The sequence below is a fragment of the Anguilla anguilla genome, chromosome 12 (genome assembly GCF_013347855.1).
Source record: "Anguilla anguilla isolate fAngAng1 chromosome 12, fAngAng1.pri, whole genome shotgun sequence".
Taxonomy (NCBI): Eukaryota; Metazoa; Chordata; class Actinopteri; order Anguilliformes; family Anguillidae; genus Anguilla; species Anguilla anguilla.
Genome location: NC_049212.1, coordinates 29,834,649 through 29,851,463, shown reverse-complemented (window position 1 = coordinate 29,851,463; position 16,815 = coordinate 29,834,649). Strand labels below are relative to the sequence as shown.

Genomic DNA, 16,815 nt, shown 5'->3' with positions numbered 1-16,815 from the left:
TCAGTTCCACTCCAGCAATAATATAACCCAGCTTTAACTGCAGTCTACAGAATAATGTTTAACTCATCAGGCCTGTGCTCAGTTCAGTTAAGTGACCATGTTAAAAAATGTCGGCTGAGCCAATGAATACAGGGAGGCATGGCAAACAGCCAATGAGCTTCATAACCCTGCTGGTATTGAGACCTTATTGGATGGACGAGCTACACTAAAAACCGCTGGCCTCTGGTATAACCTCTAGTATATGCATCAGCAATGATCATGATAGGAACGGCAGCAGCGTTGAGCAGAAATGTGAGAACTTTTACCCATCACCTCTGACCTGAAGGTTGTAGGTTGTAGCTGGGCCACTGCTGTTGCCCTTCAATAAAGCAAAGTTTCAGCAAACTGATGAGTAAAATATATAAAATATAAAAAATAATAAGATTAAAATGAGAAAAATACAAGAGTAAATTATGAGATAAAACACCCATTACACTAGTGTCTAAACGTACTGAATACACAGAATATCATTCATTATCAGTGAGGACTGATAGGAGGGGTACAAGCCTTTGGTTTTGCAGGGATTTTGAGTTTTATGTCTGTTGTAGTCATTCTGACAAAGAGGACATCAACACATGTTAAACAGGGTGAAAACAGCAGCTGATTGACAAGGAGCTCTAAAAACCTGCAAGGCTAGGACCCTGTCTAATTGTTCATGCCTGTCATCTATGAAAATAAGGCCATTAATCTAACCCCTCCTTCCCCTCCACTGTCGTAACCCAAACCTCTGACAAGGTGAGAACAACACCACACTCTCAAAATAAGACGGAAAAAAAAAATCACATCCACGTGACTACACCGCAACATAATTACATTTGTGACAGGACATCAGTCAGTCGCCACCTTTTCCCTGCAATCCAGTTTCTTCAGTCCTTGGGACTTTTCTGGGGTTTCCCAGCAGCCTGAGACACTGCCATTCTAATGCTAATTGGCTGGTGACAGTTTTTTGACAGTATAAATTTCTTCCTGCCAAAACTCCAAGTGAAACCATTTAAGTGAACTTAGTAATTATGAATTTTAATTATATTAGGAGTGCCTGGACAGATCTTAGGATTATCTCTCTGCTGGCATGCACACCTGGATAAGGGCCTCAGCAAAATAAACACACCGTAGATTAAGAATAAAAAAAGAGCAAACACAAGCGCTCACTCCTCAGGGGAGCTTTCCTTTTTATTTCTAGTTTTTAATGTTTTTTTTTTTTTATTATAAAATGTAAAAACCACATCTTATGTGCTTACATGTGCTAGGGACGGTCCACACAGGCTTACAGTACTGAAATGGGGTAGAGACGGGACAGGAACAAGTGTTGATCTCCCCCAACCCCTCCCCCAAAATTAGCAAGCACAGCTCCATGTGACTGGCTGGACACAAGAGCACTGTGAAGGAATCGAGGAAAGGGACCAATGAAATTACCTGGCAACTAATGTGGATACGCGTTTGGTGGCCTGGTAGATCGTAAAGGAGGGTCTGAGGATTTGAGAAACGTGCCGAATGTTTTCTGCATATTACTGTTGACCACCCCTTTCGCTTGAAAACTTCACTTGGAACCAAAGAAGTCCACCACTCCACTTCCCTTCAGACCATCAAAGAAAAAGAAGTTCCTGTGAGGTGCGTCTCTCTGGGAAAGAGCCTGCAAAGACATGCGGTCACAGAGTCAATCCAACTATAGAGTCAAATGGATACTTTAACCACACACTATCCAGAACCATTCAAACTGATGACTGGGTACTGTAACAACACAATGATCACAAAGGCATTCCAACTATAAATGTTAAGAGTTGCTGCCCATAGCCCGACAACACACAGTCACTGTCGCCTACTGGAGGAGGTCAGAGATACTCCCAAGTAACACATGGTCACAAATTCACGCTAACTACACACTGGTCAAAAAAGGCCTCCAGCCATGTTTGGTCACTGAGTTACTGTAACCATGTACAGTCACAGTGTTATTCTAACCGCGCATGGTCACAGGGTTACTCTTACCATGTACGGTCACAGTGTTACTCTATGGTCAGTGTTACTCTAGCAACAGACAGTCACAGTGTTACTCTATGGACATAGTGTTACTCTAGCAACAGACAGTCACAGTGTTACTCTAACCACATATGGTCACAGTCCCTCTCATCACCTATGACCGTTCACTTCAGGTGATTCGTTCCAACCCTGCACGGTCAGGCATCACAAATCATAACTGAACGCCGAGGCAAGGAACGGTCAGCGCGGCCACACACATGGAGGCCCTCAATCTGTTACCCGGGCAGCGTGCCGACGCAACGGCAGACAGACGCAGCCAATCGGGGCGAGAGGGCGGGAGGGCTGGCAGCCGGGCTCCCGGGGGAGGCTGCGCTAGTGTAAGAGCAGCGGAGCTGGAAGCAGAGTGCGTTTAAGGTGAATCAGGTAGGAGGAGCGCAGGGGGAGGTGACCTCCGCTCTTCCGCCGGGCCTGTGTGGGTCTGCGGCACCGTGCTGAGGGGGCGGAGCTGCAAGGTGTCTGCGGGGCGGGGGGGGGGGGGGGGGGGGGGGCCTGGCCCTGGGCCAAAGCCTGGCCCCGGGCCAGAGACAAGGAGCCTACACAGTCAGCGCAGTCAGTCAGAGCAGACAGCATTACCGGCACAGTCGGCGCAGACCTTGATAAATTGCGCAGAAATTGCAGAGTGCAGACTATGCAGAAACTCCAGTGTAGACCAGTGTGAACTGCGCTTTGTGTGGTCTGCATTGGCAGCACTCAGTGAGAGTGCACCAGCCCAGAGCATCACGAGGCAGCCCAGCAGTCTAGAACAGGGACGCTCAAGCCTGGACCTCAAGGTCAGCAGAACTGCCTGATTAGAGGGAAGGAATGAAAGCCAGCAGTGCTACTGGCCCCCAGGGCCAGATCAGAGTGTCCCTGCTGCAGAAAGCGAGCCCGCTCAGACGGCACGACGGCACACTTTCTCGGTTTATGTGGGTCACCAGTTCTGGAACATTCTTCCCAGAATCCAGCGGGGTCGCCACCTGTCCTGTGCTGTGCCTGTGCTTTCGCCCCTCACTGTAAGAGCAACGTGTGCTCATCAGAGAGTGAAAAGTGCTGAGACTGCCTGACCGAGAAGGGCACCAGACAGGAAACAGCCAGCCCTCTGTGGGGCGGGCGGGGTCGAGCAGGGGGCATATCTCACCTTGACGATCTCCTGTCCCAGAACGCCGCCCACCACCGCACACACCGGGGCCATCTCAGAGAAGCAGTACCTGCACAGACAAAAGTCACGGCAGAAATCCTCAATTTAACACGCCTGCTAGCTGCGTGGATCTAATGTTTGCATTGCGCTTCTACAGTATGTTGACTTAAGCCAACTCTCATTTAGTGCTTTAATGAACCTGCACTTACACTCGCTTGTCTGGGAATGTTGTTAGCCTGGTCTGACACCATTGCTCACCCATGTGAAAAAACAGCAGGCTGACGTGCACTTGAACTATAATATTCAGCATACTGTATATACAGCATAATAGTTGTTTAATGATAATAGCAATAATGTATCATTAAATGTATGTAATATATTGTATAATTAAAGTTAATATAATTATACTCCAAGAGTGCAGAAGTATACTTTTCCCTCGTGGGCACATAAATCGTGTATGTGCTAAGGTTACCTTCTAAGTCAGAGCAAGATAGAAACAACCACTGGGCAGGGTACCAGTCCATCGCAGGGTGAACGTGCACACACACACACACACACACACACACTCACTCACACGACAGCTAAATGCGACCTCCTCAAAAAACAATCGAAAGGCATTTTCCCTCCTACAGTGGAGGACCTCGTTAACGAATGAATTGCTCACGTGACAAAGTCGTCCGAGAGCAGGTCGCTGCTCAGGCCCTGAGCCTCCAGGACGTCGTCGCGGATCTGGCGGAGGAGAGGGGCGTCCTCGGCGAAGCTGCTGGGGTGGGGGTCGCGACCCTTGTCCGTGCGGAACTTGAGCAGGACTTTTTGGGGGCAGATTGGGGAGAGGGGGAAGAGGGTCAGGGGAGACGGGTGAAACCAGACCCTCTCACAAACTGGAGAAACACAGTTCACTGCATATGAATAACAAGAACACTATATAAATAGCCATGTGTATTTATATGGTGAGGAGTGGTGTAGGCTACTCTACATGTCACAAAAGAACGTAGTATTTAGAATAGAACCTGTATACCCTCCCAAGACCCAGCAATTCATTTTTGCCCCTTGTAGGGGACAAGAGTCTTTGGTCATAACCTCGAGAACCATATATTCTATTATGCTGAAACCTACACTACATGGGGCATTCAATAAAAATAAAATATTTTTTAAAATATTTTCACTGCCAAGACACTTTTATTACATAAAAAATTGAAAATACTTTTGCCAGGAGGATATGGCAAAGTAAGCTGCCTACTGCTGAACAGCAACCATTATGACACAGAATGTGCAAATGGGGTTCAAAACTGAATGAGAAACAAAGAATGAATGGCTAGGTGGGCAAAAAGACACTTGAAAAGAGCAGCGGTACATATCTACTATTCAAGAGATAAACTTTTCTGTGTGCAGATTCACTGCTAGGACCAACTGGGACAACATGGCATTGTGCAACGTCCTTCCTGAATGATAAAATACCAATGACAAACTGGTAGACGGTCAAGTTTCCGGAACTCAGGCCGATTCAATGTGGCCTTCACATCAGCATTATGTTGTCACGTTCCCCACACAAACCTGGGGTTTCGCAGCCCGGCCAACCCCGATAAAGCCCTATCTCTCTGGAGTCTGAGTGGGTTACGACAGACTGCAGGGGGCCTGCCCTCCTCAGCGCGGTGCTTTGCCAGACTTTCCTTCCCTTCTGATTATCCAATCAGCTCCTCTGACACAAAGCAGCACATGCAATCCATTCTGGTCAGATAAGCAGGGAAGGAAGATGTCCATTTCTCCTTGATGACATACACTATATGACCAAAAGTATCTGGACACCACTTGGTCTGGGGCTGTTTTTCATGGTTTGGGCTAAGCCCCTTAGTTCCAGGGAAGGCAAATCTTAATGCTGCAGCACACAATTACATTCTAAACAATTCTGTGCTTCCCCAAAAGTTTGGGGAAGGCCATTTCCTGATTCTACATGACAATGCCCCCGGGCACACGGCGAGGTCCATATAGAAATGGTTTGGTCAAGAACGGAGTGGAAGAACTTGACTGACCTGCACACAGCCCTGACCTCAACCTCATACAACACCTTTGGGATCAACTGGAAAGCCAACTGCAAGCCAGGCCTTATGACCCAATCAGTGTCCAACCTTGCTACTGCTCTTCTTGCTGAATGGAAGCAAATCCCTGCAGCAATGCACCAACATCTAGTACAAAACCTTCCCAGGAGAGTGGAGTGAAGAGTAGGGGCTTGTTATAGCAGCAAAGGGTGGACCAACTCTCCATATTAATGTCCATAATTTTGGATGAGATGTTGAAGGTTGTGTCCACATACTTTTGGCCATGTAGTGACATGAAAGGGTCAAAAATGAATGGTCGGGCAAGCCTGGCTGCAGACGGGCACTGCTGATTTCACGAAGCTCAGTGCCAGTCTAGAGGGTCACCATGGAGCATCTGAGCCTGGCCCATTTGCGCAACTTTGCAGCAGCTGGAAAATTCCAGCAAGCTAACAACAACCCTCTTGTATACCAGCTGAGCAGCTTTGTGCAGGCCACACCCAATAACCCCAGACAATCCTGCACAGACAGCCAGTGGTTTCACACACATTATAGTCCATTCACATTCACAGGTCCTATACAAATGACCAACCAGCTGCTGAGGTACACTTAAAGTACGGAGAGATTGTTTCCACACTAAGTTGAGTATTGCCCAACAAGTACTCATGCTGACAATAACAACCTTGGTAACACAGGAAAATTTCTTCTCGGCTTAATATGCTCCTAATTTGCATGCCACACAGTTGGAACACCAGTGATCCTCAATGTTGGTCCTGGAGAGCCGCCAACTCAGACCAAAGAAACGAGGAGAGCAGAGTTAGCTGTGTCATCAACTCCTTTAACTAAACAATTGCTGAGCTACTAAAGTGCTGAGTAAGAGCAAAATCCAGTAGAGCCTGTAGCGCTCCAGGACCAGGACCGAGAAGCACAGAGAAACTGTCATACACAGTTGGGCTATTTCTGCTATTGCTAAGCAAAGAGACAGGGCAGTATGACAATGAGGGTTTGGGATTAGAACAAATATAAAAACTCTAGAGTCCACAGTTCAGTGCAAATCAACTTTCAATTCAGTGCAATGTTTCCAGCAGGAGCCACACTAAACATTTATATTAAAAAACAAAAGGAAAAAAGACGTGTCAAGCTGGGCTGAAAGGCCAGTTCTTCTCATCACTTCACTCAAACGCTCCTCTCTCTTTCACTACACCACAGCAGCCAGGCCAGATGCAGGCCCATGTGGTTTTCAGGCACAATCTTTCATTTATTTATTTTTTTAAACATCACTTTCCTCTTCTAAAATAATGTTCTACTTTAAATAAAAAACACTTAAGCTAGGGTGGTAAAATTATTTTTGTGTGTGGAAGAGACCTTGTAAGGACTGCCCTGATCCAGGAAGAGGTTGTAATAGTCAGGAGAGACTGAATTAGTACAGACATATATTACCTGCAAGCATTTTAGATAGCTAGTAAAATAATCTGTGTACCATGGCCTCAACTGGGAATGTGCACACCAAATCGAGTTAGCAAGGGTTCACTTTCTGGGAGCCAGTTACTCACTGGTAAGTCCCATGTGAAACAGGAAACTGAGACTAGGGCTAATAAACGGATGTGGGCACGTGTCAGTCATTTGAGAAAGCGTGGAAAGGAACTCAATAGTGAAGACGGTTTGACGGACTGACATGGTGGAATATTTGTGCCCTCAGACTAATGTGCCAGCTTCTGTGACCAAGCTGAACATCCTCTACTTGTGCTCCCCACCCACACTTAATTAACCCCCCCCCCCCCCCCCCCCCCCACTTCCTGTCTCCAGCTGTCGTCACTGTCCGTCAACTGCAGTGTGAAGACCACCCACTGATATTTCCACACATAAGCATGTGTTTAAGTGTGGAAAAAACAGTTTTTGGCTGAAATGAATGTGCACTGTTTATGTTGCAACCAAAAAAACCACACACATGCAGACACACATACACACATACACACAGGCACAAACGTGCACACACACACACACACAGACACACACACCACACACACAGGCACACAGGCACGCACATGCACACGCCCGCACACACACACACACACACACACACACACACACACACACACACACAGCCTGCTGCAGCAGACATACGGTACTGCGTGTACAGTACATTTACAAAGCCGCTTCATAAAAGATTACAGCCTGGAACATTCTGATAGTGTTCCAACAGACACTCTCAATCGAGAGCCATTTCCCTTTGCTTATAAAAGTACTGTACATCTCAGAGCAGAAGGGGGGGGAAAAAAACCACAAACGGGGCAGAAGAGCCGCCGGCCACCGCCGTCCCTGCCGGCGCTAAATCAGCTCGCGGAACTGCCCTTACGCAGAGCCGCTCAGAGAGGAAGCAGCTCTTCCTCAAACCGACGGTCGCGAGGCAACGCGGTATTTATAGAAATGTGGCACATTTTTAAAGTCCTCTAACCTTTTAAAGGGGACCAAAAACAAAAGTAGGAAATGTTTTTGTTCTCAGGTAGCAATAATAGCAGGGTGACGCCCCTGTCGTGGGCTGTTTTTTTGCTGCCACACATGGCCAGCCATGGGAAGCTTGTGATGGAAAAAGAGCAGCTCTTTGAGGAAACAAAGGTACGGCTAGTAATAATAATGTGTGCCAGCATCAAAAACAGCCTGGGGAAAAGCTGCACATGCCAACAATACCAAATTACCATATTTGGCAATAATGACAGTGATGCATTGTTTGCACTTGCTAAACGCAACACCGAGGAGCCGGACGTTCAGTTCAATTAATGTTTATCTGGATCCTGCCACAAACACACTCTAGGTAACTTGAGCCCTCGTGGGACTCAGGACTGGATTCTGCCCTGGACCAGTATTTTCCATGCATTGAACCTGGTCAGTCACATGCGTGTACCACCATCTGCACCTGCATTGAATCTGGTCAGTTACACGCGTGTAGCACCATCTGTACCTGCTGCGTTGCCAAGCAGCGTCCATAGACCCGGCTCGAGCAGAGCTTAGCTGCCACATGCCATTGCCCTATTGTGCTTAGTACCTAGAAACTAATGCAACATTTCCGCAAAGGCATCCAGTTGTGATTGGTTACTACTTGCATATACTGTGCTGTAATTGGCTGCTGCTTCCATTGGGGTAAGCTCACATCAGCTTCAGAACTGACTAACAGTCGCAAATTACGATAACACAGCTGAGTACAAATACTATAAATTAGATAAGCAGCAAAAATGAGCATCTGTGGTACATGTGGTGCATGCTGGGCTGTTGCTAATAGAGCCCTGAAGCTTTCTGGGGGTTAAAGAAGCACCTTGCAACAGGAAGTAGTCAGGCGGGGTGCGCTTTAAGCTGGCCTTGGCCTTCTCGCTCGTCCAATCAACTTCCAGCGCCTCTTTCAAGGGGCAGAAACTGGCCGTCTAATTGGGGTAGGAGGGAGAAGGGGAGACAGAGGGAGAGCAAGGAGTAACATTTTGAGTTCAGGACAGCTGCAAATACAACCCAAAGAAAACTTTGCAAATCAATTAAAAAAATGAAGTCACCTTTTTGACCATGGTGGTCTCATTTGGGTCAACTTTGGGTTTCTTGGCCTCGGGTCCATCATTGGACTCCTGTGAAGGTTTTGCTGCTTTTGGCTTCTCTCTGGAGGTCCGGGGGGGGGGGGGGGGGGGGGGGGGTTCACATAGAAGAAAAACATTCACAAACACAAAATGCCACCTGCCATTAAGGTGGATGAAAGGATGATGCCGATGAAGGGGTGAAACTCACTCCACGTAATGATGCTCCGGGCCCAGGTTGGAAAACATGTAGCCATGGTAACCGAAGACATCCCCGCAGAAGACCTTGACGTTCCTCTGAGAGCAGACCTGGTCCACTCGCACCATGAGATCCCGGGGACAGCCAGTCAGACAGACCTGGGTTTGGGGGAGGGACACAAAGTGACCGTAAGCTCAAGGACAAATGACCACAAAGGGAGGTCAAGAGGACCGCATTGATGAGGTCCAGTCAGGAGTTTAAAATAACTGTGACCAGAGAACACACCTCTCACCCAGTGCAAAAATGCAGAGCCAGAAGACTTTCAGCTGCCAATTAACATCTGCAGTGCGGCTCTTTCTGGTCTGCTATATCAAAATATGAATGCCTCACGCACAACCTTGCCACCTTCTTTATTTGGCTGGAGCTTGGGGGGTCCTGTGTATGAACTCCTCACAATGCCCCTCACCCCCCCACCCCCAACCCCCCAATCCCGTAAGTTTCCAAATACCAAACACCCAGGCATTCAGACAACTGAGATACATCAACCGTTTAGTAAGCAATACTTGTTTTTCCATGTAAATATCTTTATTTTTGTATTTGGGGCAGATGGCTTTTATCGAGTAACTGACCCCAGGGCTGGGAATGTCTTATCCTGTGTAAACAAGCCTGGCCCTCCCCTCCACAGGGATGGAGATAAGGGAGGGCGTTGGGTCGGGCCCGGTGGCCCAGCGCCCCTTATCCTGGTAGCGCTGCAGGCTGGCAAGGCCGCAAAGCCCGCAGGCAACAGAGCAGGCTCTGCCAACCCGTCCAGCACACGAGACAGGCAGGCTGCTCGCTTCAGCGTGGCCAAGCTGTCCAAACTGGAGACTGCTCACAGGCCGGAGCGACAAAGACAGGCATAACGGGGTGAAGTTGGCTTTGGAAGCGAAGTGTTGCTAACAGGCAACTGTTGTGGGTGCTGTTATTTACGGAGGCTGAGGCGTAGAGTCTGGAGGCCTGTGGCACTGTCTGGAGAGCCGGGGTAGGAGGGGCAGGACAGTAGGGATGAGGCAAGAGGGACAGGGTAGGAGGGATGGGGCAGGAGAGCCGAGGCAGCAGGAATGGGGCAGGAGGGACAGGGTGGGAGGGATGGGGCAGGAGAGCTGGAGCAGGAGGGCTCCAGAAGAACACCTGACCTCCGCGAGCTTCCTTCCTCTGTAGGTTGGGCGCGGGGCCCGGGCACCTCCTCTCAGTGAAGGCCCCATTCAGACGGGCTCTGGCGGCAGCTTTGTGCCCGCGGACACTGGCGGGATTGTCTGGGGAAGGGGGGAGGGTTTCCATGGCCCGCGCGGACAATAGAGCCTAGCAACGCGGAGATGAGGGGGGGTAAGAGGGGGATGGAAAAAGTCGTCCAGTCTTTCATCGGACACAGACAGTCTTTCTCTCCATTTTACCCTCTTCCTCTGGTACTTTCACACGCAGTTTCCACTCTAGGGCACTCTCTCTCTCTCTCTCTCTCTCTCTCTCTCTTATGCACCCATCCTCTCTTGCACCATTTTCCCTCTCTTTCACACCATCTCTCATGCCGATTCTGTCTCACTTTTCTTCTTGTCTCGTCTCTTTCACAGTGTCTCTCCTTTGAACTCTTCCTCTCGTGCTGGTTCTCGCTTTTGTGAAGTTCCTCCATTTTGCTTGATGTCTCTCCTGCCATTTCTCTCATCTCTGGCTCAGTTTCTCCCACTCTGTCTTCTTTTCTCATGCCATTCTCCATCTCTTTTTGGCCACTCCTCCCTCTCGTGCTCTTCCTTTCCCACATGCAATTTTGTGGGATAGCTGACCAGAGTGACAATGTGCTTTCAGGGTTTTTTTTGGGATACCATTTCAGTTTTACTATATGTTTTCAATTGGCCCTAGCAGCGTGTGCATGCAAAAAATGATTTTTTAGATAGTGAGAGATATTTCTGATGGCCTGCCAATTTTTCAGTGGAGGTGGAGGTATTCATCGATTTGAGGTCTAAAGAATAGAATACACAGTTCAAATAACTCCAAATCAGCTTATGTAGCAACAGTACACCTGCAGAGTGTGTACGTTTCTGTATTACGTGATTATTCTTTAAAACAATTAAATTTAATCACATTTTTTTTGCTTGGAACCATTTTGCATGGTGCATATAACCTGAGACAGCTGTACTCAAGGAAACTGTGGGACGACTTGCCGTATAAACATTATAAAACCTTGAGAGTGAAGATCTTGAGCAACTAAAAAAAATGAGAAGGAAATAAGTACCTACATGGTATTAAAATGGACATCTATGTTTATAATTGTGAACAAATGCTATAAAGTTAATTTGTCCATATATACAGCCTGGTAACACAGCTTCTCTGTAGCTTCACTGGAGCTGTCTGAAGTGCATTTCCTTGCTTTTGACATCAAACACCTGAACAACAGCCAGCTGGTCATCAGAAAAAAAAACTCATTCTTAAACACCGGGGTGGTACATCTGGAGCATTTTCATATTGATTCACAGACTTTGTGCATTTCTTTGACTCAAAGCTGTTGTTCAGTAAACAAGAAAAACCTCAAGTTTACTTGAAGCAAGTATACTAGCTTGCAGAGCCCTTGCAAGCTTTTTGGCAAAACATTAGAGTTGTCATTTTAAATTTCAGTGGAGCAAAGTGTCCCTGCTGCCGAACTCGAGTGACAGCAGCATGGGGGTTTAGCGGCTCTCAGTGAAACCTGGCCCAGTGACAGCCGCGTCCCAGCTTGTCGATGCCACCCACATACGCGCAAACTTCGACTAGTGCTGATGATGAGAAAACGTGAGTTTTTTTTGGCAGAGAGCGCGCACGCCTGTACACCCACCCCCCGCTCCTTCCCTGAACTTCCCCTGCCGGTCCCACAGGGACGTTTTCCGCCAGTGTCTGCCGCAGTGATGGAGTGGGAGGGGCCTGTGCCGCGCTTTGTAATCCCGGCCCGCCTTATTAATCTTTCACAAGCGAGAGGCCGGCACGCTTTTTTCTCCCCAATCATCTTCCCGTGCGATTGAAATAAATTATGGACCAAAGGGACGATGAGAAGCCTTGATCATGCATCAAAAGCTTGCGGTCGTGTGTCAGAAACCAAAACAGAGAGGAGAGGCTACTGTTAGGACTCTAATTATCACACTTTCGCTCCTCCCCCGCAACACTTTCATTGCCAAATTATTCACCAAACTATTATTCTGCAGTGCTCAATGGTGATTTCAAAATTAACAGGACAAGAAAATGCAAAAAATAAAGGGGGGGGGGTTGTAAATACGTGCATATTGCCTTAGGTGGGAAGGCTTGATAAATGTAACAGCTGAAGCCCATGTAACACTGTTGTGTAAAACACATGTTGGGAACGCTGCAAACGTTCTACATCAAAAAATCTGCCGGTTTTAAATATCTGTCACAGGTATCCAGTAATAAACCAAGGCAAAGGATTACACCATCCCCAGTTGTCAGTACTACAGAAAAGAAATCTACAGTGTAACATCACCATCTAGTGGTACAATGTAATAAAACAAAAACAATTTCCACCATTATCCTAACTGCTCAATATTTATATCAACAGAAATTTTGCCTTCAAAGTCCAACCAACTGAAAAGATTAAAATACTGTGTAAAACAATATACTGCATAGTTTGTAGATGTAAAAATGACATACTTGTACTGCCTGTAAGAACAACTATTTAAAAAGCAGTTACAGCATTATTGTGATGTAATTTACAGAAACAGTTCATATTATTTTATGCAAGTGAGATCCTACAAGACCCACAAGATCATTGCCATACGTTTAACTTCATTTGGTGGGCAACAAACCAGTCTCGCTCGTTTCAAAGCATCGAAAAGCCTGTCACCCCAGAAGTCTTGAAAGGCGGAAGCCTTTTACACCAATATCCCTTTACCACTGTAGAACTGAAAAAAAGGAAAATGTGATAAATATCACATACTTGAAAACTGCAGCACTGGCCATTTTTTGTGATAATTTCATATTTGGCAAGTTAGCCTACAAGGCCTCCACCCAAAGATATTGGAAAAATATTGATGCAAATATTAATAGAATGGACTACTAGACATTTCAATTTCTCATTAAAAGCTGATGGTTACCTTAATTTTGACCCCCCTGCATTCCACATGAAGCTGTGACAGTTCACTTTCACATAGCATTTAACCAGTTGTGAAGTATTAAATTTGTACAAAACCCAATAAAGTACAAAGATGCCAAATTCTTTCAGTGTGCTAGATCTTCTGAGGAGACTAAATATATGTCAATGTTTCATTTTATTTTTTTAAATATACTGGTGAGTTTAGCTTTAACTGTGGGAGCATTTCACACAGGATCTTTCATGTTTCAACCAGTAGATGTCAACCTCAAACACCACAGAAATCTAAGCATTAGCTAATCTTGATTACCTCCAATCAACCAAAGGCAACATGTCAAGTACTCTGGACTGACGTCAAAACTGTACCAGCGGGCAATACAAGATCAATTAATTTCAGTTCAATTTGATTTCTTTAGCACTTTTTACAGAGCCACTGTCACAAAGATGCTTTACAGAAAAACAGATGAAGAAAAATTGGGCAAAAACCAGGCCTTAACCCACTAAAGTGAGTAAGTCAGGGGAAAGAAAGCTTTCCATTGGGAAGAAAAACACTCAATCAGTGATGAGAAAAAACTCCTCAAAGGGAATAAGTCTCAGGGGAAACCTTGCTTCAACACAAAAAACCAAACAATTCTGACACACAAAACAAACCATTTTTCAGGGAGGAGCATTGCACACATTGCAGCTTTAATATTATTATGTATATCCCAACGATGAGCACCATAGCAAGCATGAACCATAGGCTATAAAAATGAAACCGATCCTAACTCACCCACATTTTTGCATCAGTACCCTAAGTTGAAGGCGGTATATTCAGCTGAATTAAATCGGAACACATTGTCCATCCTTTCACCTGTACATTTGGACAGTGAGGTTTGAGCAATCGGCACAGCGGACGTCAGGTCAGACGCTCCTGCTCTTAGCCCTACTGTCCTAGCATTCATCTCCAGAGCAACTTCTACTGCTGCTATCATAGTTTATTACTTGCATTAGCTAGTCATCTTGAACATGTATTTTTACAACAAGCACCATTAAAAGGGACAGTTTATGTATTTCCAGAAAACTACCAAGCTTCAGAACATCTTCTGTTGGCATCTCTGAGATGCCAGTTTTGCAATCTCCTAGGAAAGCGTTTGAAAACTCTGTTTCCCCACTTATCTCACTACAACGGCTTACATCCTAGCAAGGTAATACTGCACTGAAACTTGCAGAGTTCTCTGAAAGGTAAACATAGCTTTGAGTGCAAATGTTTAGGGCTACAATGCAATGGCCAGCAAAGACTGCCACATAACATATTGGGTGCTTTGGATGGGGCATCCCAATTTACAAAACACCTCACCTTGTCTGTTGATGATTAAACCTAAACAAAACAGGCTGTGGATCTTAGGCAAGAAATGTAAAGGTTAAATTAATTCAGTTAGGACTGTGCGGCAGGCCTCGGGTATTCAAGCACTCACTCACCGCGTCGAACTGCAGGAAGAACTCGTCTGGCTTGGACTCTGCATCCTCTGTGTCAGCCTTCACCTCTACCATGGGGTTGAGGTACTGTGCCCGTTCCAGCGAGGCCTGGGCCCGGTTCCGTCCCTCAGAACCCACTGGGATGAGGAACTGGGCTCGGCAGGACTCTTCAGTCACCTAGAAAACAAAAATAAAATGAATTTAAAAAAACAGTACATTCTTGAGGCTGCAGGGTCAGTGACAGTCTTGCTTTTAACTGCTGAATGGCCACTATACCTTCTCATGGTCAAGAAGGGTTAACCCCTTCACTCCTGCCAAGATGAGGTTTTTGGCAACCTCTGCTCCCAATCCCTTGAGACCAATAAGCAGCACACGGGACCCTCGCAACCTGGAGGACAGAGACAAACAGTCAAGCTATGCATTTTCAAGCCTAATCAGTTTAAACACAATAACGAGAAAACGTATTTGTAACAGCATCGGCAATTAATAAACATCCGCTCCGGCGCGAATTCAGTCCACAGCAAGAAATCCCAGTGTGATGCGTGGGGTCTATTGCCATGCTGAGCACTGTATTCCCACGTTACTACATATTCCCCAATCTGGAACATTCTGAAGTTCCAAGACTGTCCCGATCGCTGCGACATTATCCGTTCATTCGGGAGGGCATACACTAGTATGTGCTTCCCTGAAACACGAGTAGCAATCGGTCGCTTCTTTTCGGGCTGACAGTGAAGTTCAGCCAGGACAGAGCTGCCACAGGTAGACACATGAGCTCAATGGACCAGAACAATTGCGATTATGTTGTTAATATAGGTCACCCTTCTGGACAGTCTACACTACTACAATAATTTGGAGCGTACCAATATACTGAAAATCCATGGGGACAGATCTAATTTAACGATACGAGGCAACATCAAACAGATTAACCTCCGTTTTGATGCAATACAATTTTTATGTTTGCCATGCAGACCGAATCAAGGAATCAGGCACACCGTGGGGGACGATGTGGACTTGATATCTTTAAATGTACAACTGAGTTATATCAATGGCCATGATTATTTTGTTTCGCAAAACAATTACCTGAATAAACGATTATGACATATTTACATTGCAGAAGCAGTTTAACGTGAAACCTGAACTGACATTTTTCAAGCAAACAAACTAGACTAGCTAATTATTACCTACATTAGTTAACATTGCAGCAATCGAATCAACGATAACTATGCTCATGAACAATATATCTAGCTAACTACACTACCATAATTTTATTCTGTACTTTTGAGTTATCGCATACACAAAATAATATAAAACATGCTGCAACCGAACGGCTCGATGATATATTCATACAAATATATTCATAATATCAAGCTATGGTTAACTAGATAGTATGATAGCTAATCAAGCACTTCACTATTCCATTCTCAAACCTCTTTTGTGCATCCAGACCCCATAGCCGAATCTGCCGATCGTACTGTGCAGCCTCTTCCTCGCTAATAATAGTATCTTCCCTTTCAACCATATCTATCATTTCGATTGTGTTGAGTTATCCTTCTTGTCAAATGGTACGAGGTAATAAGATTACTAGCCGCCTTCTCCCTTTATTTTCAGCAAAAGTCCCGCTGCGTGCAGTTTGAACGGACGCTTTATTATGACGTTTTTGTGTACGCAAGTCATAGGACGTCAAGCTGTGATGTGTATTTATTCAGTCACGTGATACGCACAAACCGTGTTTCTTTACGAAATCTCGGCGAACTCCGAGCTATGTACGCACCCTTGTCAAAATACCAAGTCTGTGGACGAGAGTGTGTAGTTAACGAACCACCTCGACATCCTTACTTGTTATAAAATAAATAAAATAAAGAGAATATCATATGTTAGGTGTTGCTGTCTGTCTGAATGATTATATAAAACTGCTTTGTTTACTCATTATTGGATGGACACATACTGTTTTTGCTTGTAGTACCGAAAAAGCATTTTTGTAAACAAGATTTGTCACGAGAATACTTAACAAACACTCCTGGGGAGGGTTTTCATATGTTTTCAGAGATCAAATGCATATGTACAAGTTCGCCATCCACAAGAATTTAACATGCAAGATACTGGATTCATTTTTTGGCTTATGTAGCCTATGTTTTGGTACATTAGGTTTTTATACTGGTGCAGTAAACCGTGCTTTTCATAAGATTACCATTTTCAAGAATGATGTGATGAGACAATTCTTATGGCTACCACCAAACATCGATTTAAAAATCACTGATGGGCAAACAAATGGCCTC

At 45.7% G+C, this 16,815-nt stretch overlaps 1 protein-coding gene across 1 annotated transcript; it reads right to left on the bottom strand.

The window, feature by feature from the left end:
• Positions 1–1,191: 1,191 nt before the first annotated feature.
• sae1 (SUMO1 activating enzyme subunit 1) lies at positions 1,192–16,196 on the bottom strand. The gene is made up of 9 exons (XM_035386579.1): positions 15,967–16,196; positions 14,816–14,927; positions 14,543–14,716; positions 8,989–9,134; positions 8,763–8,862; positions 8,534–8,639; positions 3,855–3,999; positions 3,191–3,260; positions 1,192–1,669 (listed from the first exon to the last, which is right to left on the bottom strand). Exons 1-9 carry the CDS (start codon positions 16,065–16,067, stop codon positions 1,577–1,579), a joined length of 1,047 nt encoding a protein of 348 aa, XP_035242470.1. The 5' UTR covers positions 16,068–16,196; the 3' UTR covers positions 1,192–1,576.
• Between the last annotated feature and the right edge of the window lie 619 nt (positions 16,197–16,815).

Excerpts from the sequence above, each read along its gene's own strand:
- sae1 (XM_035386579.1), bottom strand. The coding sequence starts at position 16,067 with ATGATAGATATGGTTGAAAGGGAAGATACTATTATTAGCGAGGAAGAG. Across the intron at positions 9,135-14,542 it reads TCTTCCTGCAGTTCGACGCG|GTCTGTCTGACTGGCTGTCC; the intron begins GTGAGTGAGTGC and ends CCCCAAACCCAG. Across the intron at positions 1,670-3,190 it reads TGGGACAGGAGATCGTCAAG|GCTCTTTCCCAGAGAGACGC; the intron begins GTGAGATATGCC and ends ATGTCTTTGCAG.